The 24944-nt window shown below is 44.8% G+C and overlaps 1 protein-coding gene across 3 annotated transcripts in view; it reads left to right on the forward strand.

Annotated features, from left to right (window-relative positions):
* ERBB4 (erb-b2 receptor tyrosine kinase 4) overlaps window positions 1-24944 on the forward strand; it is a 638535-nt gene that overhangs the window by 224540 nt on the left and 389051 nt on the right. For all 3 annotated transcript variants that reach the window (XM_055719363.1, XM_055719360.1, XM_055719361.1), the window contains exon 2: window positions 14752-14903. In XM_055719363.1, the coding sequence (XP_055575338.1) occupies window positions 14752-14903 (152 nt within the window). The remainder of the gene's footprint in view (window positions 1-14751; window positions 14904-24944) is intronic.

Consider the following 24944-nt stretch of genomic DNA (forward strand, 5'->3'; position numbering starts at 1 on the left):
GCTCAGCCGCTCAGTTTCCATTAACTTTGCCTGGAATTTCTTATGTCCATGCACACAAGCAAAAGTGTCAAGTTTCTCCTTCATGCTCCAGAACGCCACCTGAATCACAATTGCACTGCAGCTAATTGTTATTAATTAAGCTGTTCCTAGCTGAATTGTGTGGTGGTGCTTTTTTTCCCCCCTTCTCGATTGAAATAAAAAGCGAATGCATTTAGGAAGTGCAGTGTTGAGGAGGGAAAACAAGGGAGCCCTGCTCCTGGGAACTTGTCTGTGCCCTGTGAGATGGCTTTAGGGTGGGTGTTTTTAAGGACAGGACCACTGTATCAGCAAGCAGTGCAGAGCCAGGCTTGTTACCGTCAAATTAGCTTCCCTGACCTTCGCTGCCATTTACCCGTCACAGGCAGGCAGCTTCAAGGACATTTTGCAGTGGGTAAATTTTCACTGAACGGTTCTGGCTGCACGTGCTCCTGCATCACTTAAGCACCAGCCATGGCCAAAGCCCCCGGCACAAGGTTTGAGTGGGATCACGTGCCGGGCGCCCTGTGCCCCCCACCGGGGCTTCCCCTCCCGCCTCCCTCCTGTTTCCCAGGTTCAGCTGAACTGAATCATCAAGCGGAGTGAGCAACAGGAAGGTATTAATAAAACAGGGACCCTGGGAGAAGCATCCTCACAGAGGGCTTGTGTTGGGAAAGTTGTTTCTTGGCCTTTTCTTCTTAATGAGGCTGCTAATAATGTGCCTGTTGCTTTCTACCTGTAGACGAGGAGCAAGGCGCCTGTCATTTATTTGCCTTTCTTGGTGTTTGTTTATGAAAATAAAATCAGTTGGGGACGTCTTCGGGCAGAAACGCTGTCATCTTCTTGTGAGAGGCAGGAATATTGCAGCTGCTTTTGGTCTGTGTGAATATGTCATCCGTCTTCAAAAAAAGGAACCAGCCATCTGCTGTGTCTTCCTTTTGTCCTCCTTGCCTTGGGTTAAGAACCAGAAAACAGATTATTTTGGTACATCTCTGGGATATGTTATTTTAACAGTGAGCTAATGGTTACTGCTTGCAGGATGAAGGTGCATATAAATGTCCTCTTAAGACGTCAAGAATAGTCTTCGGAATTTCCAGAGTTGAAAAGGATCAGGGAATGGCTTGTGCGCAGGCAACATAAATAAACCCGAGGGCACAGACTGGTGGTTGCTACAGATTGTTCACCTGTAGCCTTGCTGGAGCAAGCAGCAGGGAAAGGGAATCCCTTGAAGAAGCATTGCAGGTCATTGAGGTGTGGGAGTCTTCTGCACTGCACTCAGTCTTAAGAGTGATTTTTCTCCTGCCATCCTCTCTGTATGCTGCTGGTTGAAGCTTTAATCTGTCCACAGATCCTCCCACTGCTGCCACCGCTGTTCCCAGGGCAGCTTCAATGTTTTATAAAGCATTGCTTTTCTTTCATCCCAACAAAGTTCTTGGCATTTTGCTGTTACGTGTCCATTCATCTGCCAGTAGCATATGTGTAAAAATGACCAAGTATCAGATAGCAGCCTGAGCTGGGGCCTGGGAAGGCAGTGAAGACTACGGCCATTTGCAGGTTAAACCCCTCATCCTGCTCTGCCAGAGTCTCTTACGGCTTCCTCCCAGGACTGTCATAGTCACCATAGCCTCCTTGATCCATGGGGGAGGTCTGGCCAGTGGATTTGGGCAGTGTGTTCCCCAAGCAAGGTTTGTGCCTGTTCTGTATCGTGGTCTTTTTGCTAAAGCAGCTTTCCTTGCAATGTCTGCAGAGACCTGGCTGGCCACCCTGGGGTGGGCATCTCTCTTTTCGCAGGTAAAACAAGGAGCAGCCCTCCATGGTTTCTGTATTCCAATGAAAAAGGGCCAAGAAAATAGACACCTAGACCAGCCATATATTTTTATATCTGTGTATGTATGTGGGAATAGTTACATGTGATGTGCTTCCGTGTTCCACATAGAATTAGCAGCAGGGGGAAAACCCATGGGATCACAATGTCATTTCTGACCGTTTTGTGTGGTGATGTGAGCTCCAACATGCACTCGCTGTCTTTGGTTCCTCCAGCCTTCCCTGATTCCCCGTCAAGGGTGTGCAGTTTTGCCTGAATTCGCAGCTACTAAGAGAGGCAAACTCCAGTATGGGTTACTCCAGTGACAAACCAGTCCTGCTGTTACTGAGTGGAGGACTGAAAACTAATGGTGCTTCTGCTCCTGGGATTTACCATTTGGAAGATACTTTATTGCTATCTTGTGACATTTCCCTGCACTTTTATGCTCATTTATATAACTGGTTTCTTTGAATTTATGTCAGGTTTTCTTCATGTATAACAGTGTCATAAATTGTGCAGCCCTACTTTCAATGGTTATGAATTTGAGATACTCAGTAAACTGTGGAATGGGGGAAAGGGGTGGAAGCCTTTTGAAGAGGCTTTTGATCACAACCCCAAACAAAATAACCTGTTCTGTCAGTACAAATTTGAAGCAAGCATGAAAATAAATAGGCATAGTCTTTCTTGACTAGCCAGGTGGTTGTGGTGATTTCTTTGGTTTTGGTTTCTTTGTTTGTTTGGGGTTTTTTGTTTTCTTTTGGGTTTGGTTTTATTTTTGTAGGGGGGGGGTTGTTTCATTTTTGGTTTTGTTTTTTCAAAATGGAAGTTATTTGTGCATGGTAAAAGGAAATGCGAGGCCAAACCCACGCAGTGGTGACGTGCGGTGATCCCTGGGATCCCTGTTACCTAAGGTCTGTAGAGGTTTTCAGAGGAAGAGCAAATTAATGTTCTTCTTTTCATAAACCTTTTCTCTTTCTCTTCATAAACCCACTTTTTCAAGTGTTGCTATTTTTTAAGACCCTCAAACAAGCTCAGATTTCCAAGGAGTGTTCAATGACTATCAGAGATCCAAAGCCTATCAAAGCCACTGGTCAGGCCAGTGAAATAAAGACCTTGGGTTTTGATTTTGCTGGCATCTTGCTTTGTAGAGGAAGAGAAACAGCTCATTTAAAAATTGCTTTCTAAGTTCAGCTGTCAGAGAAGCTTTCTGTTGACCTTTACAAATTGATGCTGTCACAATCAATGGACAGAAGTTTAAGGGCAGTCTCTGGGGCGGGGGCGCAGGAATAAACCCAAACATTTATAAAATATATATGGAGCACATTTTAAAAAGCCCAACGTAAAGTATTAACAGGGAGCATCTTTGAGCAATCTGATCTATAAAGAACTCAACATTTGACACAATTTTGACAAGTATGGCTACTTTAGAAATTACTTTTTGGGATGATTTCTGAAAGTACATGAGACAAAAAATAGCAAACAAATATGCCTTAGATTACTGCAGCACAGCAATAAATTGGGCAAGGAAAACAGAGACTTTGAAGTCACTTTGCCAGGTTCAACTGCAAGGGAAATGCATTTGAGGAGCAATTTCAAAGCAGCTTTGACTCCCCCTATGTCCCCTTGCAGTCTTGGAAAGTAAAATGGTTTACAAAGGCTCAGTAGGAATTGCATGAAGAGGGGCAAGTCGGTCTGTGACTTCAGCTGCCAGCTCACTCATTTTTGAAGAATCAATGAGACAAACTGAGAAGCTCATCAAACACAGACACAGTCCTCAGCTCCCAGGTAAAATAGGCAGAAGCTTCAGCACTGCAAGCATTTGCCCTGAATATACTGCTCATGTACAATGAGGTTATCAACCCAAATGCGAGTCCTGCCTCTACCCCCTTTGTGCAGATTTAATAGTACCTTATGCCAACAGCCTTAGTGAGGTTAAACAGTGGTCCCTTTACTTTCTTAACAGTGGGAAAAACACCTCCGTGTTGGAGGTACAGTTTTATATGGCATGACCATAGCAAAAAATAGCTACTGTGCTGCTGTTCAGCAGAGCTGAAGCACTCAGTGGCCATAGTAGAATTTATTGGGTGCTCAGGCATTTATTTAGCTGTTTATTTTTTATTATGTTTAATTTAAATTGTGCAATGCAAGATTGGTTCAAAACATGTGGGTTTGAGAAGGTGGGAGTTTGGTGTTCACTTGCGCTTCCACTCTTGAGCGTGCCTGGCTGCAGTCATACATGCCTAGCAACCTGTATGAAGCTGTTAGTATGAAACACGCATGAACTACAACAGGTGAAGAATCATCTGTGGCAGAAGATACTGGTTTAAGACTAGGGTGTATGTTTTTACATGTAGCATACAGAAGTAAAAAAGGTTCTTACATAGACCTTGAGTTATAGGAAGTTTGTTTTTCCTGCCTATGAACTGGTATCTGAAAGCGCTTTGTTTAATAACATATGGGTTTTATTACTTAGTTTAGCCATGGGCAATTAGGAAAATACAATGATCAGTTTAAGAAAGGCTTGTGTAAGACAGCACTTCAGATTAGTTCTTGGACTTAATGACCTTAATGTATATGACCACCGCAGCCCCAGGACGTGGTCCCTGTTCCCAGTTCCAGTATGTTTTTGCTCCAGATGATGTGTGGCATCCACCTGCGGGCCTGGCCAGCCTCAGCACAGCCCCTACCTCCCCCTGCAACTGCAGCACCGCTCTCCTCATCTACAGTACTTCCAAGTTTAAATAATTACCATTTCAGCTGTCTCACACGAGCTGAATTCTGTCTGCTTGACAGGGTTATCGTGTTGCTTGAGAGCCTGTTATTTTCATCAATGAAAAATAAACTATGCAGTTTCAACTTAATAGACCTATGCATATTGGCTGAAATAGGGTAGTTTCTTTAATCACGTTCTACTGCATTGCACAGTCACCTTGAAGCACTTGGGCAAAGTAGCTCCGAAATGTTGGGTTTGCTTTGCCTGGTTGATGCGGTCACCCAAGCCCCAACATAGCCATCTCAGGCGCTTCCCATGAGATGCTGGTTTTCTTTATTTCCCAAAGGTTTTCCCAGGGACTTTTTGTTCAAGCTTTTCCGCAGTTTTGTCTTGCAGGGTTGCAGGGTTGCCAGAATTTGTTTTCTCCAAAGCAGTCCATTTCTTTGTGTTTAAATTTCATAGTTACTTTAATCATTTTATTAGGTGGCGTGTGGGTTATGTGATAATTACTAATGTAATGTGAGAAAAATTTCTGTGGGAGATCTTGGGAAATACCTTTTTTTGTTGTTGTTGCAAGTGGCTTGTGCTTACCCTGTAACGATGTGATGGTTGCTGTGTGCTTTAGTGGTGACTAATTAACCGCGCTTACATTAGCAGATACAAAAGCACCTGTCCCACCTACCCCCTCTGAGCTGTATCTTTTACATAAACAGTACTTAAATACTAGTAAGTAGGATCTGAGGGCTTGTGCGCATTTTGCAAAGTGTATTTTAAATATTGTATGGGCAGTGAGGACTGCAGTCCTGTTCCCATTGCAGTAGCTGCCAGTGCTCCTGCTGGATTTCTCAAGCTGAGAATCAGGCAGAAGCTGAATGAATGTGCTCCCTTGTGCACACACAAACTCGGTGTGTTTGTACAATGTTAATTAAAATGCATTTAAGTTGAGTGAGTGCTTGCAGTATTCAGGGGCCCTGCGGGGAAGGAAAAAACCAGAAAGCAAGGCAGGCAGGCCAAGGCCCCTGGCTGTGGTGGAGCTGCATGTGTCCCAGTGGAGTGACAGGAGCTGCTGGGGAAGACCACCACCACCACAGCACTGCGGCAGTGCTCTGTGCAAGCTGTGTACCCCTGGACCCCCAGGAGAGCGCTGCGGAGGGGGAGGGAGCCCTTCATGTCCCCAGCGAAGCAGCCTGGTTTGTGAGCTGGGAAATGATTTTGGGTCAGCCTCGCAGCAGACGTTACTGGCATCCCTTGCTAAATTGGTCTGTGCTGAAGACTCACACAAAACCCCAGCCTAAGTGCATAGCTCCCCTTTGCTCCCCCCGCTCACACCCATGTATGTATTCACCTGGTGCTTGTGGTCTGTGCTCTATTATCTTCCTCCCACTCCTTCTTTTTTTTTGTTGAAAAAGCAACCCAAATCCTTCCCGCTGCTGAGACCTGTAGAGATTTCCATCGCTTTGTCCTGGTAGGGAGCCAGCATACACTGTGATGCAGCGATGGAAGGCAACAGGTTACACGAGCCATTGCTGTTGTGCTGGAGTGGGACTTGGGAAGGGTGAGGGTTGGAAAGCAGGGAGAGCAGAATCTGCAAACTCTTGGGCCTTCAGCTTGGCTTGCCAATTTAGCTGCCCAAGAACATGCGGCTTTGTATTATCACAACCATTTATCTGCAGACTACTAATCTCAGAAGGCATTGGTGATAATCTATTCTTTGGTACTGCAGGGAAGGATTTTGGTTCTTGGCATTAAGAGTTAGATTCACCAGCTTAATTTTGGGTGCTGGGCTCAAGTGTCTGAACCGGAGGCTAGTGCAGGTGTGGGTAGCCTGTAACAGTTTTCAAAAACAGGGAGAGCGGTTCCTCCACGTGATGGTTCAGAACAACAGCAACATTTGCGTGGACTAACTTGCACTCTGGAGTGGTATTGAATTTCCTCGGGGAGGAAAAGTAGGTCAGTTGGAAGAGGGATGCTGGTGATATTCTTGATCATACTGGGAGATCCAGTAAGGAGCTCAGACTGGAAACTTGGAAAAAGAGGAAGTTCCTACTGGTGCTCAGAAGTTGGAGGGTAGAGGAGATGGGCGTTGTATTTCAGAACTATTTGAAAACCTTTTCAGTGTCTCAAAATGAGGCCTTACCTGACCTGAGCCGGGTGCTGGAAACAGAGAGCTCTCAACTGTTTCTTAGATAATGTGTATTAATTACTTGTTTAGGTTACGTACTTCATGGGGAACTAGACCGCAAGTGTTGAAGACTTTTCAATAAAGTAAGTTATTTTTTGCATCCTGCATCCAGTAGGAGAATTCCACACTCCTTAGCTACCATGCTGCATAAGTGGCCATAAAAGAAATCTTAAATTTTAAATGCTTTTCTGTCACAACTTGCGTGCTGGTAATTTGCCAGTCTGACCACTGGAACCCACAGGCGCCTCCTCGGAGCTGTCCTGATGGGGCTGGCGGAGAGTAGCATGGGGCCACGTGTCACCCGCATGTCACCTCCATCCCTCGGGTTCCTCGCCAGCTTGGAGGCTTATCCTCTGCCTCCTTGTCGAAGCGAGTGCTTTCCAGATTCACAGCAAGACCTCAAGGAGAGCCAGATGATAGAGCAGATGGCAGATGACTAATTTGGCAAAGTTAGATGAGTGGAAATTGTTTGCTTTAATTGCTTGTCAAGTCCAGTACCTACATTATAGTTAAGAAGCAACTATTTACCCTCAAAATAGAACAAAATGAGGAAAGAAAGTGTGAGTGTGTGTGTCTGTGAAGAATAAGGAGAAAAAGGGAAGGAGAAGTACCTAGAGAAAATAATTTGGTACAAAGGCCTAAGGGAGAAGAACTTATGGTAAAGCTTCTTGTATTAATTGCTTTTTTTTAGTGGTAGCTGTGTGATACAGGTCCTGCAGTACGTTTTTCCCATGTTGTCCTTTCCAATTCCTGTATCATAATACATATGTGATGAAACTAAAAGAGAAACAATGCTGGAAATACTGCCATAAAGCAAGGAGATGACAATGGCTTGACATGGTCGGCACATGCAATTATCCTTGAAATGTCACAACATAAATCCCGTCAATATTTTGATGCTGTTTTTGGTTGCTATGAACAGGAGTGCTACATCGGTAAAATATGCTGTGTAGCACCCACCAAACAGATTTTGGAGAGCTCAATGCAAAGAGAGGGTGCCATCGGCTCAGGAAAGTGTTATCACACATAACTGATCCTTCTTGATGAAGTTACAATCACTGTCAGTCTTTCCTGTCTTTACTGTGCCTATTTGTGTCCCTGTTCATATAATTGGGAAAGAGCTTCCCTTAGCAGGTGGTACCTGATCAGCCTCTACTGGAGATGGGACCACCCTGATAACGCACATCCCTGTGATTTTTCTGGAAATGCTAGAAAGCTTTTACAATGGTTTATGAATTGATATTTGGGAGTTTAGTGAGCAAATTTCAGGAAATTCATGCTTTTGGACCCTGGTGCTATCAATCCAGGGACCTCTTCTCCATGCAAAGGGAAGAAAGGCTATAAAAGTGTTTCAGACTGTCCTTTTAGCATTGCAGATTAAAGTCAGGATGAAAATTATAAGGATTTTTTTTGTTTGTTTGACTTTATTTAGCAGTTGTGGAGAGCTTAATGTGGAAATCAAAATAACTAATAGCACTCCCAGGCTTGTGTTTCTGGGCCATTTGCATGCAGGTAGAAGGGGATAAAGCTGTGATGGTGTTGCTCACAGGCACTGTGGGCCAGCCTGTACTGTGTCACCTCATACCAGTGACACACTAATACACTGAACAGTGGCTGAATGGCAATGCCAAACTTCTCCTCTCATGGCCACACAGCTGTCCAGGGGTTCATGGCAGTCAGGCTGATTGCATGCAGCTCGATTCAAATGGGATGATAATTTTCTAGCGTAGAGCAGACCTCACGGAAGGAAAACACTTGTGCCAGCTGAGCTTTTAATTAACAGTACTGAGAAGATTATGCTCCCCTTCGTTACAGTCTCTCACCTAGGGAAAGCAAGCCTCTAATTTTAAAACACTCTCCAAAACCACTGGGTTTACAGAAAAACGGCTGGTGACCTCAAGGAGTATTTTGCCTTTTCCCAGGAGACACTTGCAAGGCTGTAAGTGCAGGCGGTCCGTCCCTTCATTAGGACGTGCATAATTGCAAGAAAATTCAGTGGTTTTGCAGCTCAATCAAGGAGAGCTGTAAAATAATAATGAAAGGATTAAAAGCGTGTTTACTCCTTCTTCTGTGTGCATACATGACAGGGTGCCCAGGTTGTTGCTGAGAGCGTGGAGCATAATGAAATGAATGGGGATTGCTGTGCATTGCTGGTAATTAGTTGTTCCTAAAGGGGCTCAAGTTATTCCCCCCCATCTGGGGGTCTTAACAAATTGCCATGAGTGTTTGCAATTATTAATAAAGAGTTATATTAGCTGCCTTTCAAGAAACCCTGATGATGGTGCTGTCTGTAAAAACACAGCTAATTAAATAAATAAGTGGGAAGTAAGGGAAAATAACACGTTAGAAAGAGACGCAGACTGTTGTTGGGCTCATCCTGTCTGGGATGAAGGAATGTGTAATTCTCTTCCATAAAAGTTCTCCTGAAAACAGCGAGTCCAAGAACTTAAGCCTCCTCTAGTGTTTTTGGTTCACTTGACAAACCGATTGACAGAGGGAGGCTGTGCTGCGTTCAGGTGGAGGCTGGTGTGGGACAAACACGCTGTTCTCCCACGTCTTTGCCAAAGTGATAATAATACATGTTTTATGATTCAAAAGAATGCATCCAGATGCTCGAGATAACTCCCTTGGAGCTGGCAAAAAGGATGCCTCATCGCTGCTTGTCTGAATGTGCTTTAAGGAGATGAGTGGGACACCGATCCTTCAGGTTGGGGTGCCCATGCCAGAGATGATGGAATTCACTCTTCCTGAGCAACTCTAAATGTAGGCAGATCTGGGGAGGGGGTGAATAAGATATGAAACAAGTTGACGTCCTTCCAAAAGTTACTTAATTGAGCTGGGAGAATTATAAAATCTGTTAGTATTACAAGAAACAGAACTAGATGGAGTCAAATGTGATTTCTTAATTTAATGTATAGATTTGTCGTCAACAGAGCAGAGCAAAATAATGGCCTAAAAACCAGAAGCTAAAGGACATTTTTAAATGCCTCCATTATTTGTTACCTTTGAGTGAGCATCCGAATGATTTGGTTTTGTTATGAAAAAAAAAAGTCAATGGGAAATTAATTTCCAAGTCATGTGCATGAATATTGATGAAAATTGTAAATTCAATTCAATACAGACAATTATTACTGCTGTAATTGGGGCCATTAGGAGCTGAATCTCTTCTCTGTCACTTTAGGTAGCTGGTACTAAGTAAACAACTGAATGTGAGCTGTGAATGTGTGAGTAATGCCTGAAATCTGCTTTTGTGATGGCCAAGCAGTGCTCTGCCCCAGCACCCACCCCAAATCGCCCACGTTTGGGGTGTAGATGTGAAACACCATCAGGCTGGCAGCCTGGCTGGCCACCATCACCGCTGGTTTGGGGCTTTCCAGGTGGGAAGGTGATGTCTTTCAGCTTTGGGATAACATTAGCGGTGCGTGTCTCTGGTCATGTACACGTGTGTACTGTGAGATTTGTTGGAGAATATGGAAAGAGAGGGAGTGGCCAAGCATGTGTTGTGGAGAGGTTTGTCTGAGAGCTTCATGACACACTGGTAACCTGGTACAGGCTGTCAGTCACCAGCTCGCTGGGGTTTCCATCACCGGGGAAAATGTAAGGGCATGTCAGATTTCCCTGGGTGTGCACTCAAATGGCACCGAAGGGTTTCCCTCATTGAGATGCTTCTGTAAGACCTTCTGAGCAAGTCAGGAGTATACGTGCTCGGAGGTGCTCAACAGGGACAGAAGCTGCAGACTGGAAGCAGATCTTAAGCTGCTATTATTTTGACCTCTACCAGAGGCAGGGGAATTAGTATTTTTTATTAACCAGGAGAGGTTCTGCTGCGGGGACTGCTTTTATGGTACAATCTTTATTTCTTGCTGCTCCTCAGTTTCTGGGGCTAACGTAACATGTCTAACAACATACAACAAAGTGCTTTGAAGAGAGTTTATGAAATATAGATTATGGTAGTTTTGCATGGCATGAAAAGGAAATACATTTTGTTGTGCTCATGTTTATGCCTATATACAGCCGGAGTATCCCTGAAAAATATGTATTAATTTGGCATTTAATTTTAAAGAGCTGCTGAAACACATAGATGCCTTTTGCTCTTCCAAGAGATGATCAGGAGAGTGAGGGGGATATGTTTGTGCCTTGTGAACAGAGGGACGGGGGATCCCATGTGACTTCTGCTCATCTCCTGCCTTACATGCGGTTACTTTAGTGCTGCTTAACTATTTTGGCAAATCAGACCCAGAATGACTATTTTTTCCCTGGAAAAATATCTGGTGGGAATTATCTCTTGTGGCTCAAGATGGGGGGATAAAACTTACTGTTAACTGCTAGTTCACAGCCTGCTTTCTGGCCTGTGTCCCTCCTAGGTTTGGATCCCTGGAATGTGTGGGCAAGCAGAAGCACCTTGTACACGGCAGAAGTGTCTTTTTACCCTATTAGTTGTATTTTGCCTTAAAAGAATGCCAACAGCATATCTAATCTCGCAGTTTTAAAGGACTCCCACCGAAGGATGGAGGTATTGTCCCAGCTCTATCCTCCTGCAAGTGACAGTCGATCTAATCTGCTTTTCTTAAATACTTCCATAGTTTTCTTTTTTGTATTTTGAATCTGACATAATTATGATGTGCATCAAAAGTGTGTGTTTAAAACCCATGCTGTAAAGCTGAGGCACAGACAGATTAATGGCTTATTATAATAACGGATTATTTAAGATCTGTGGTTTTACCCACATTCACTTTGGGAATTCAACTCATTCTGCAGGTCAGGGCTCTCTGCTGCTCCAGGTACTGTTTCTGCATCAGCTGCACTGCTAGTAGGGTGCTGATGGCAAAAAATCTCTGCTGCTGCACCCCCTGATTGATGTAGGATAGTCTCACTTTCATTATATGACTTAATTTGATGCAATCTGTAACCAATTTTTTTTTGTTTTGTTTTGTTTTGTTTTGCTGAGGGCAGGTGACCTGTCAGGACAGTACAGATCTGCAAAAGCTGAGCCAGGCCATGCAGTGGTTTGGAGGATTGATGCTGGGCAATGACTCCCCCTGATTTCCTAGATTATGTGGTAGAGCAGGCTGGGAAGAGCTGAGCTGCACGGACCTTTTGCCACATAACAGGCAGGCGGCAGCGGCCCAGGTGTGAGCTGGAACTAGATGTTTTGTGTAACGGAGGACCTGAGGGGATTTCTTTTTTTAAGACAGAAATTAAATGCTTGGAATTCCTATGAGGTAAATGTAAATGATCAAGGTGATTTCTCCTAAATTTGCTTTTAAGATTTAATTTATCTGAAGAAATTGTTTGCCATAGCACTATCAAAAGCTGGGAGTTATTGCAGTAGTTTGGTTGTACAAAATTAATCTCACTTGAATAGAACTTGCAGCCCTGGTTTACATCTGGGCCAGCTTCACCCCCACTGAATCCTTTTGCAAGAAAAGGCTCCAGGTGTTCTGCTTCCTTACGGCAACAAAAAGCTGAATTAGCTTTCAGGAAACGTTTAATGGAGGTACAACATGAAATATCAGTGTTGCAGTATACAGCTTTATTAGCTGAGCTGCTGCAATTGTTTTGTGAGCTATGTTGATCCTTAGCACCAATTGCAAAATGGAACAGAAATTATTTATTAGTCCTCGGGAGCCCTAAGACAGAATAATACTTATACGGCTGGAAACACAGTCAATCTTGTTGTTATAGATACTGCTGCATTTAAAGAATAGCAAACAAACTGGTTTTCATAATTGGTAGCATATGTTTTTAGAAGTCTTCTGGCAGGGGCAGGTGTGTGTTTCCCTGAATGGTGGAGATGCTTTTTTTGAATAAAACTCTAAATATGAGCTAACACAGGGCTTTTTCATTTCAAAAAGAAAGGTGTGCCATCCCCTAGCAGCAGTGGTTAATCCTTCCAGGTGTTCCCAGGCAGCAGAGCTACGTCAGTCCCAGTGGGACCACATCTTTCTATCTTGGGAAACCCCAAAACTGGCTATTAAAAATATTATAAGTAAAATCTTGTTTAGTTATGTTTTATTCTAATTTGTAAGGTTTTACGAGAAAAACTTCAAAATGGGGATGTTCGTGCTTAGAATTAAACATTGCAGTGAGGTGGTAGTTTTTATTTTAAAACATGAGCAAACCAACCAGTTTTGTTTTTCTACTACACATTATAATGAAAATATGTCAAATACTGCAAGTTTTAAAACTTATGAGGACTCTGAACTTTTACCAGGTCATAGAAAGAAATAATAAAAACAATAAATTACGTTGCTTACAATATTTCCTTTGGTAACTAGACCAAATGTGTATTTGGAAAAGCTGTCCTGTGCAGCATCTGTTCAGCTTTGGTCCATGCTCGTTAGCCACTGGAAACACAAAACCCCAAAAATGATCTGATAAAACCTTCCTCCTGTGAATAGCTTGCCATGAGACCAGCCCCTGCTCTCCTTCTGCAGTGAGGAGTGCCGGTTCAGGACGAACAGATTTCTGCTGTGATTTTTAGGGCAGAGGGAGTTTCCTTGGGAGAAAACTTTGAGCAGTTCCTGGGTTTCTGGCTGCCTCCTGAAGCCCTTTGCCAAGAGGCTGCTTGAAGTTCGAATTGCCCTGGCACAATTGCCCTTGCTTTGCAGTGGAGACACTGCAGCAGAGAACAGTGATAAGAATTGTTCCATTTCTATTAAATGGGAATAAAAAGTGTGGGGTGGGGTGGGTGATGTAGTGACTAAACAGTCAGTAATAGTAGTACTCAAAAACCTAATTATTTCTGATGCTTATAAAAAGGACCTGCATCATTCAAAAGAGCATATTTTAGCCAATTTTACTGATTAGGCCTCCAGCCACGGAGAGTTTTGTTTGTATTGATCTAATCCAGGAGTGGGAATGGCTCCAGAAATGCTATTCTGGTCTGGCTTGTGTGTAGCATAATATAATGCCCATTTCAAAAGTTTGGATATATTCAGATTAATTTGATCACAAATAAGAACAACCCACAAGCTGTTGGTAAAGAGGAAAAGTAAGTGCACGCTCAAAAAAAAAAAAAGCCCAGCCCCACAGTTGACCATTTAGGTAGGTAGCATTGCTGTCCTGACAGGCAGAAAACTGTGTGAAAAACTGCTATTGTAACATGCTGCTTCTGTGTTTCTTTCCCCACATTCAATTTTGTCATTGCTTGATGCATGTGAGCTAGGAGACTGAGCTGTGATTCTACAGTTGCTTTGAACTGGACTCCAAAATTTGTTAGAACAGATTACTGTAATATTAAAGAGCATTTTCTGAAAACTAACTGTATTAGGATGGTGTTTCCTAACTCATCTGACACATCTCCATTGTACGTTCAACCTGGTGACTTGTACAAAGACAGTATGGGGTTTTTGCTATTGTCTTTTCCCTATTTAATTGCATAAAGCTGGGAAGAGCTGGGGTCTTAAGGAAAGTGATGGGGAAAACCACGTTTGGTATAAGCCTTCTGGCCAGGTTGGTCTTGGCTTGTCCAACAGACTATTCTGAGCATCAGTTGAATAGGGGAAAATCTTGGATTACCCAGGTCAGCTTGGAAGCACAGGTCTCTACAGCCTTACATCCTTTAGTCTGTGAGTGGAGTATCTCTGTTCAGTGTCTGATTCTGTTATTGTTATTGTCAGAACTAGTAAGGACTTTGCTGGGACCTGAGTTTGGCCCTTTCGGTGTTGTGATCAACTAGTTTTGTATTTTTCCTGCATTTCTGCATTTTCAGCCTTTCTGCATTTGGTGGTAAATACCAGCACTTCATCCCATTTGGTGAAATGTGTTTAAGTTGCTGAAACAATCATGGACCATATTCATACTTTCCTATCTCTACTGCTGGTATCCAAGTAACTTGTGCTGTGGGTTTTGGTTTGGTTGGTGGGTTTTTTTGGTTTTGCCGGTTGGTTTCCCCCCCCCCCCCCCCCAGAACCCAAACTGTGAATACGTTTTTTGTTACAATTACCTGCATCCCTGTATACAAACTTTTCCTTCTCTGCTCCTCTGCCCCTCTTTCACACATATCCTAATAGTTTGTTCTGTGGTTTCTTGCAGTGTGTGCTGGCACCGAGAACAAGCTGAGCTCCCTCTCTGACCTGGAGCAGCAGTATCGGGCCCTGCGCAAGTACTATGAGAACTGCGAGGTAGTTATGGGCAACCTGGAAATCACCAGCATTGAGCACAACCGAGACCTCTCCTTCCTGCGGGTAAGCGATCTTCTTTTTTCTTTCCCTCCATCTTCTGTGTTTAAGAGAGTAGCTACAGGTGCTGGGCTGGAGAGGGGCAAGTCTCTCTCCCACCAGCTTCACTGCAATATAAGAGGATAATAAAATGCCACAGATGGGCAGAGAACAAGAGCAATGTCATTGCTGTGACAGATGCTCTGAGTAAGTGTCATTTAGATTTATCCTGGACTCGGGGGAGAAAGCCATGTCACTGTGCAGAAAGGTGACACCTTGCAGGTCTGTCTCACCGTGTGTTGCCAGCAGGTACGGAGCAGGTAAGGCAGGGTATAGGGAGGTCAGAGAATCATGCAGGTAAGCACTGGAGCCTTGGAGAAGCTAAACCTAACAAAATGCTGTATATGGACTGATTGATAGACTAAGCAAGAGAAGAACTCTGGCAGTATTGGTGGAGCATTTAAGAAAAAGGAAAAGAAAAGCGTGATTGCTGAATGTGCATAAACCCCTCTTTGTGTATGAGCCTGGAGTTACAAGCCTAATTGAATCTCCAGCATGCAGGGGAAGTTTGTGATAGATGAAGGCTGTCCTGCCACTGTGGAGCCTGGGTTGTGTGCTCCCTTGGACCTCCTTACATCCAATTTTGAGTAAATATTGCGCTTTTGGGTTTGTGAAGGAACATTTCAGTGTAGTTTGTATGTTCTCTGTTAATGTGCTAGCAACCACGAGGAAGGAGAGGTGCTGAATTAGAAGAATTGAAGCTCATTGTTACTTGGCATTTCAAAACCCATTATGTTTGAAGAAATATCTGAGTAAAGGAGTGATCCAGTGCACTCAGGAGAGCGTTTGAGGGTGCTGCAGATGATGTGGCTGCCACATGGAAGAAACTGGTATGTAGGTATGAGTACCACAGTAGAAAAGGCAGCCTGTGGCAGTGGAGTTGCAGCCTGTGCTGATCATGCTCTCCAATACCAGAAGTCAAGCCGTGACACAGATAAAGGTTTACACTGCTTGTATCTTATGGTATTGCTCACGTATGCTTCCGCAAGTGCTGAGGTCATGTTTCAAGATGCGTGTCTGTATGTAACTGGCATTTTCATAAAAAGCACGTAGCAGGAGTGGTGAAGTTTAAAGCTGGCAGCAGGAAGAGGGTGGCAGGACTCAGCCCCAGCAGGTTGTGTTACACTCAGTCATTCAGTTTGCTGGGTCTTGGGTGAACCTAGTGCTCAATTTCAGTTTGTAAAAATGTGAACTTTCCTTTACTGGTTCTAACAAAGGCAAAGCTGATGCTCCAACAGCATGTTTACCTTTGCTTCACATTAAATTTGTTGGGGATTTCACAGGATTTCCACTCTATACGCAGGCCTATATTTACTCAAAGCCTAAATCAGGCTGCTAAAATATCTGCAAGCAAAATTCAGCTACCAGATACGTTTGGAGTAAAGTTTGGGGTGCTAATTGCTCAGGCTAACAGGTTGCCTGTTAATTTGAGCGACGAATGCCTAGGAAGTAAATGCTATCAATACATTTCACAGTTGTGACAGGTGGGGAGAACACATATGCTTGTGCTCTGAAATAGATATAGCCTTGGTGCAGCTGGACTAATGTTTCCCACCGTGTTAGTCAGGCAGCAGATAGATACCCCCTGTGAGGGCAGGATCCTCGCACTGATTCCAGGCATCGCTGGAGTTTCAGATGCCTCCTGAAACCCCTGACTGGGCCGTTGTGCGTGGCTTGAATTCATCACAGATGGTTCTCCTGCTTTGGCTTTCCTTCCTTCTTATGCTGCTTGCTGGTAGGTAAGGAAAGCAAATTATTTGGAAATTAGGGAATTAACGTTCCTTGCGGAGAGTGGCCATAAGCAGAGTAAAATATTGGTGGAAAGTAGGCAGTAACATCGGCAAATGAGAGCCAGGAAGAAGGACCCTGCATAGTAATTGAAGGTGGTTTCGTGGCTTGTGCTTTTTGGTGACAGCCACTATTGCTTTTTTATTGGTTTTATTACTTCTTTTACCTGTGTCTGCCCTCTCACAGTTGTCTTGTCGAAAACCAGAACTGAAAACAAACCCCAGCAAACTGGAAGTCTAGTTAATATGACAAATTGTAGTCACTAAAATAGAAGACCAAGCAGAGGAGAACATGTTCTTGGGGAAGCAAATAAATAAATAAATGTTGGCACATTTATGCCGATAATTTGACATTCATTAGTTAGACAGTATTACTTGTTTTATCACTTTAAAAATGGTTTTAGTGGCCAAATGAAGGTGGCAGATGGGAGACAGCTAAAAGAAAGGAGGTTTGTCTCTCTCAGACTTAAATGTGGTGAACTTGTCATGCAAGATGATGCTCCTCCAGCCTGCTCCAGTTTTCCTTAGTCTCTGTGCAATAACTGCCCCCTTCCTCTGCCAAATAGATTTCAGGTAGGTAGTTGATGCACCCCTGGGTTATCTGTATTTCCAGCTAATGAGTACCGTTGCTTTGTGTGCCCGCCTGCCTTCTTGTTAGTGCTCAGCTTAGCTGGGCAGCCTCCCACTCCAGGACAGAGGGAAGACCTAGTGAGCTAGGCATGCTGAGCCTTTTTATCATGCAATAATAAACGAATACCATAAATGAATTGAAGTGAAAAAACCCCATAATTTCATTTACCCTGCAGAGGAACATTAAAAGATCAGCATCTCATCTCTCATATTTATTTAGACATTTATTCCCTAAGTAGATTTGCTTTATGTCTATGAGTTAGCTCTCTTGGATATCTGCTGATTAAGACTAAATAGGGCTGTGTGTCACCTGAATGAAGTGCTCAACCACTTAAACTTCTGGGCCTGCAAGCAATTGCATGGCTTTGAGATCACGAGCGGCTTCATTTTTGTAAGAAGGGATTGCACATACCAGTGTTTTTTTTTCCTAGCGTTCTTCTGTATGCAGAACAGGAGTACACATCTTCTGTTTTCATTTTATGTATTTTATTTTTGCTTCTGGTTGTGTTGTAGTCTTGGTATTGCTGGGTGTTGTGGGTGGCCGAAACAAGGGTGAGCAATTGCAATATGAAGTTGCACTATGGATGTGCTACCCTTCAGCTCCATCAGCTCTGTTCCAGCTGCTCGGTGCTTCCCTGCACCAGAGCTGCAATGGGAGTCCTGATGGAGGAAAAGAACACTTGGTGGGAGGAAATAGATCTAAGCCTGAGTGCTGGGAACAGCAAGAAGTTTCTGACAGCGGGCTGGTTTTCTTTGTTTTTCCTCTGAGACTCAACCTACCTGCATAAAATGTACACTGGGGTAATTCAGTCTTTGGAGTCCCACCACCACAAGCTTTGGCAATGAAATGAGGCTTAGCTGAATGCAGCACATTGCTGCTGGAGTAGCATCTCTCTGTCGAGGGCAAGGCAGGCGCTTCACTGGTGTAGGTGCTACAGTAGCGAAAGGCAGTTACTGTTTCCAAGACCGTGATTCAACTGGGCAGGACAAATAACTGGGTGGAAAACAGGCCCGCGAGAGCTCCCTTGTCCCTGTTGCAGGTGGAGGATTACCCAGCACGTCAGCAGTGACAGTGGGAAGAGACTGGGCTCTATCTCCCACTGCTTCCCAACCCACTGGCATCCTTCAACTAACTGCATAGGCCAGGCTTTTGTGCTAGCACTTGATCCATGAAACTAGGTAAGCTGGTTGAGCTGGTACATGTCTTGAGTCTCATCAAGGCTACAGCTGAGATTTATTTCCCTGCTTTGGATTTCAGGAAAAAAAATCCTGAGAAGAGCTCAGACCATGCACTGGTTCGTATTGCAAATGACTGTTTGGTTTCAGAAGCAGGAACCTATTTAAGTTTCACTTGGCAAAGCTGACAGTTTGTATTGTGGACAATTGTGGATTTCTTAATAGCATCTCCATATTCAAATTTCAAAATAAAATACACAATTAGTATACCACAAAACAATCTTCTAGAAGCACTCTTATTCTGTTAAACACATTTGGTAAACGGGAGTTATCTTTGACTAATCCCCAGGCTTTTAGCAATTCACAGTCAGTAAATTGTCTTCTGGTGCCTGGATTTTATTTAACCAATTCAGATTATTTATTTTTGAAGACATGACCAAAGTTCTGTGCAATAACTCTCCCGAATGATTATGAAACTTATTTCTAACTGCAATCAACAGCCTTCTAAAATGATCTACCACGGCTTTATAAAATCTTTTTCCTCTATGGTATGCCTCTGTAGCACCCTCAGCCACAGCTACACTGGCAGCTATCTACCTGCCATTTAACAGGGCAGGGGTTTTGTGGGGGACAGCTTTACAACTGCTGCAGTTAATGCAAAAATGTATAGCCCCATCTTCCCTTTGTCAGCATATGGAAACCTGCACCAGCCCATACTTAACACTTTCCTTACAATCACATTTAGACTTTGTGGCAGATGGAATTTGTATGTTTGGGCTTTATATATTTTTGCTTCTGGTTGTGTTAGAGCCTTGGAGGAAGTTTGGGTCATACAGACCCCTCTGAGGGGGGAGGACTGCCAGAACATCCACGGGAACAGTTGGTTGCGAACTGTGCCGCCTGGCCCCTTGGCATTCAGAGCTGCTTCAGGTTTAAAAAAAAAAAAAAAAAAAAAAGTAATCTATTTTTATATAATCTTTTTAAAGCTTTTTGGTCCTTTATAGCAAAACAGGCAGAGTTCAGCAGAGATGCAGGCATGAAGAGACCCTGCAGTCTGAACAGATGTGTCAGGAAGGGAAGCATAGAGACAGGAGGGTGTTGCCTTGTCCAGTTTCCTCAGCAGATCACTGTAATGATATGTATGGCTCCTGAAGGTCTGGCAGCACAGCTCTGAATTCTTTTCTGCAGCAAAATGGTATCTTAATTCCCAGTTGACAGGCTTCAAAAAGGTCCCAGCTCAGCAGAAAGAGAGTGGGATGTGGAGTGTAGTGCCTGTCAGGAGTCCCCAAAAAGACAGGCTTACAGGGTGGCTATGCCTATGTGGAGGGGAATTTTCATCAGATTTGCTTGGAAAGCATTTCAGTCTGACCCTACACCAGCATGGGGATTTGGGTGGGTGGGTGGGTGTGTGTGTGTGTGTGCGCTGGGTAAAGCTGCCCTGTAGCATTTGTCTCACAGTGAGTTGCATCAGGAGAGCCTTGCCAGCATGTGTTTTGTCCTTGGCTGGCAAAAGGCAAAGTGGCCTCCAGGTAATTATAAACCTGGAAATCAAATACATATATTTATGTATTTATAATTGCCCTCCCAGGACCTTACCCGTTAGAAAATGAAGAATAAAGAGCCAAATGGTATGCCAGTAGCAGCATAAGAGGCAGGGCTGTGCGTGCCTCACAATCCAGGTGGAAAGAGGACACTTCCAGCTTGCTGTGTGAACCTGGCTAGGGCATCCTGTGCACACAGCAATAAACACAACTGCTGTGCTGGGTGGGTTACAAGGGACCAGTGGCATGCCAGGCCATGCTTCTGGCATGGACAAAATGTTTTATGCTGGCTGTGATCAGCCGCCAACTGTGCTGGATGAACCCGAGCCGTGTTTAAAGTTGGATCCCAAATGAAGGGGGTGGAGTCGGAGGAGCGGTTAACTGCAGAAAGCATGTGTGATACAGCTTTCCTCAGGGGGACAACTTCTTCTGTCATTTCTTAACTGCTTTTGCAGAAACAGTAGCTTAAAATAATCCCAGCGGTTTAATCTGGTCTCAGAATGGCCAGGGAATATTGATCGCTAAGGTAAGGAATAGCATAGATTTGCAAGGTCTTCCAGACCTGTATCGTGTTCAGGTGCAGGTAGTGAAGGCCCCGGTGAGCAGCTGAGTGCCAGGCACTGTTACGGTAATCGGTGTTCCCGTTGCTCTAATCTCTTGATGTACGGGACAGCACCTGGGTGGCTTGTGCCTGGTCCTTGCTATTGAAGACGAATATCACGTGCCATGTAGGCCGTTATGCACAGCCCCATCCTGACCCCACCACTCCCAGAGCCTCCCAGCTAATAGGTCAAATGCATCCACTGCTTCCTGGTTAAGTGTGCTCAAACTGTTAGATTATTTTTGTGCTTCGGTTGCTTATCCCCGTCACGTTACACTGATGGGAGACCATCCGTGTCTCTGCAGCGTCTGCTTTCCCGTGCTGTCCCAGCCAGGTGTCTGTAGTGCAGGTATGTCGCTGTAGCTCCGCAGACCGCCCTTAGCAGCCCCTGTACCTCCTTTCCTCAGTCGTTCAGAAGCACCTTTTCAACAGCCCGTCAGGTTTCAATCCATTTTGGTGTATACGCGACATGGTACCACTCAATTAGTACGAGGCCTCTTTGGTTTAAGCCTCTAGCTGCTGCAAGCACATCTCCTCTGCTAGATGCAATGTGGCAGCACGGGGACCCTGCTCACACCTCCCCTTCACCTTCCTTCCCCCCCACAAAGCTGCCTGCACAGCCACCAGCCTCCCACCTGCCTCGCTACCCGCCTTTCTGCCAAGATTTCCCCGTTGTGCCTGGCCACACTTGTGTGCTCAGGGACACCAATAATCCTGGGTGGCTGACAGCTGCCCTGCGCCCACTGGGCTGCCCCTGCACTGCGGTCGCCGCTCCCTCCCACCAGACCCCAAGCCCTGTCCCCACCTTCTATGTCCTCCTTGCCCTGCTGTGACAGCCTTGCTCACCACACAGCTTTTTCAGAGCCTTTTTTTAACGTTGTTTACAAACCCGGTAGCTTCATCTCTCCAAGCAGCTAATGCTTTTGCTAGTTCCCCACAGCCAGATTTTGACTCGAGTTTTATACTCCTCACAGCCCTATTCTTTTATTTTTATAGCTGTCCTGGGCATTGCAACAGGCAGGATAACGGCTAGGAGGCTCCTTTCCCTTTTGTACACACCACCAACCTCCTCTCCCTAAAATAAACTGAAAAACCCACTTGCACAACCTCTCTTTGCCCACCCCTCCTTTTCCTACCAGCAATGCAACACCAAGGAGCAGCCCAGACCAGCTCAGCAATGGAATTTGGGCTTTGCTTTCAACAGAGAAACTTTAAGACTCTGTAAGCTGGTACTTTTCTGCTTGAACTGAATTTTTAGCCTCTGCAAAACAAATACAGAAGACGATTAATATACAATTAATCTTCGAGCTGGGTTTGCCAAGCCATAGCCAAATATATGTACGTTACCTGTTGCTCCATTGATTTAGCAATTAGGTTTTGGTGGTTTTGTATGAAAGATACAGCTTGAAATAACCGCTTGTGTTTAGGAGGAGCGTTGCGTGCGGTGGGCGGTAAAGTGGCCCTTTGCGTCTGGTTGTGCCAGGTGCTGTGTAGCCCCCCAGGAAGCATTTTTGTTTGCGAGGTTATGATGGAGGAGGGCTGCAGATGATGCCCTTTTCCCAGGGAAGCCTGGGCCTCCTGGGCATGGTACTGGGCTGCTCCTCCCATCCTGGCCTGCTGTGGGGCTGCTCTCGGGAATGCTGCTGAAGCTGATGGAGCACTAGTGGCTACATGCCCTCGTGACCACATCTCTGTGGTCGATTTGCTGTATAAAACACCTGCCATTATCCATATGTAGTGACTGATAGGTGGGTCAGTAGGCCCTTTGGTGACACACATGCACTCGTGTATGGGGAGTTCAGAGAGGCTCCCCTGCCAGGGCTCTGGGAGGATGTGGGGATGGATCCCAGCATGGGGCTTCGCTTCTGCCTTCTCAGGGTTGGCAGTGACCAAGAGCTTCCCCAGCTCTCCTGCAGCCTTTGCCTGTGCCCCTTTCAGTTGGAGGGGTGCATCCTTCACACGTAGAGATGAGAAGTAAAGATTTGAAGTCCAGGATAATCAAGGAGTCTCTTTAAATTGTCTTTTAGCATTTCCCTTTCAGCTCCTATTGTATGGGATGCACCCCACCTCCAGCTGCCTGGCAAACCTGTCTGATTCATGTGCGTGGCAGCGGTAGCAACTCTGGAGCAGGAAAGAGATAAAAGAAGCCTGGCTTAAATAATTCAGAGTCACCCAGACCCATGCACATGCTCAAGATCAGTAATAACCTTTCCGTTTTCTATCCTGTTTTCATGGTTGCAGCAAAGCTGCCCGTTGTTAGGCAGAGTACTGGAGAGGTGGTATGGGGTGGTTCCTCCATGGCCAGGGGCTGCACCGGTCCTCCTCGCGATGGGAGGCAGGGGTCTGTCCTTGCTGATTATGCTGAACATAAGCCCCTCTGGCAGCTTTTGGGTGCTGCAGGGGAGCCTGCAAGCCCAGGTGGGCATGGCAGGCACAGCATGGGGAGCATTCCCACTTGCGACGGGATGCCAGCCATGGCTGCAAGTGATGTTTGCCATTTGACAGTATTGCTGCCCACTTCCCAGGCCCATTGCTGGGAGATTAGGAGGTACAAGAGGCCCTAATACCAAAAACATGCACAGGACGTGGGGTTTGCTGCTCTGGGTGCAATGCTTTCCAGTTTTGGCAGAGGTAACGTGGTGGATGGGTTCTGGCTGTCAGAGTTCAGCCTGGGTAGCATGTGGAGAATGTTATTGTAGGGAAAAGCACTTGGAAGAGTAGGCAAAGTCTACTGTCACCCTGGGAATGTCATGGACAAGTCTGGGGGCTCTTCGCTTAAACTCTTGAGTGTTCTGCAAAATAGATGTGTTCCTGCACTTGGTTGTGTAGCATCAGCAATAGCTAAGAAGACCTTTCTCCGCCTCCTCCTCCTCCTCTCTAATACAGATCTTGTTCCCTTCCTAACAGCCTGCTATATGGGTGGTATCTGGGGTACGTACTGACCCAGGGGCACTTACCTTCGTGATCAACGCGTGCTGGTGGAGGCACATTACTCCTTGGACAATACCTGCTGGGGATCTTTGAGGTGCATGGTAAACCTCCTTCCCTGTGCTGGCTTGTCAGTCTGGGGTGGCTTCTGGGTCAGCAGTGTTGCTTCACTTGTCCACTGTGTGGCCCACCTTTGACTACGCATGGCCAGCCAAGTGTCTGACAAACTGGTTGTGCTTCCCAACTGGTACTGGCACCCTGAATCACAGCCACCAATGAAAATACATATCAGGAGTCGAATTTTTAAAATGAACAAAAGCAGCTTTTGAGATTCCTGGCTCTGTCTAGACTTTTTTATTTTTCCTTTTCAAATACAGACTATTAATTAATTTCCTTTCCTGTTGTTTAGTGTCTCATCAGACTCTTCCTTCTGTCTGTCCGTGAAGGGGTCTGATACTGTCAGCTGCTGTGTGTCCACAAAATATCTGTGGCTAAGCCAGGACCCAGAAGCTGCTGTGATGCATACTATAAAAACGCTGATAGTGGAGGGGAGGACATTATTAAAAATAAAACAGTGCAAACCTTCTTAATTAGGTGTGTGTCTCTTAGAAGCTGATCTTCCCTCTAGGCAAGTGAAACCAATTACACCCTCCCTTTCAACCACCTTATGCTGTTAATGATCTTACTCTTGTAAATGTAAACCTCTCCTCTACTGATGCAATTGGAAATGCTGGCCTAATTGAAGCTGGACTAAAGCAAACATTGAAGTAAAGTTAAACTAACCAACAGAAAAAAAACCCTAGTTGCGAAGCCTTTTAAATTATAAATAGATTTATTCGGTTATAAAGCAAATGAGTAGTTTTATTCCAGCCATAGAAAGAAAGGTTTTTTGGTGTAAATGGTGAATGTAATGAGGATTCCAGCCTAGTCTTAGCCCCGGCTAGGAGATGGCATAAACTCCACGGTTTCACGCTGTTCCCTGACAAGCTTTGCTCAGATGTCATTAAGCATTATTTATTCTTCTCTTTGTCCACCCGCCCTCTCAAATCTTCCATGGAATAGAGATTGAAATCAGGAGGCACAGATGAGGTATAGATAGGCATATAGATACGTATGTAATTGTGGTATAGCAGCCTGTGCCCAGTGGAAGTATTTTATATTTTGAGTGACATTTTTCTATTTTCCTGAGCATTTAGGCAATACATTGCCAATTTTTGGTCTAGCCCTCCCTCCCTCCACTCCCATTTTGCTATGGAGTAAAATGAAATTAAACAAGCCAACTGTCAGAGAGCTGAATAATCTTGCATTGTAATACACTGACTCAGAGTCCTGGATCAATGGGCTT

The sequence above is a fragment of the Falco cherrug genome, chromosome 8, assembly GCF_023634085.1.
Source record: "Falco cherrug isolate bFalChe1 chromosome 8, bFalChe1.pri, whole genome shotgun sequence".
NCBI lineage: Eukaryota > Metazoa > Chordata > Aves > Falconiformes > Falconidae > Falco > Falco cherrug.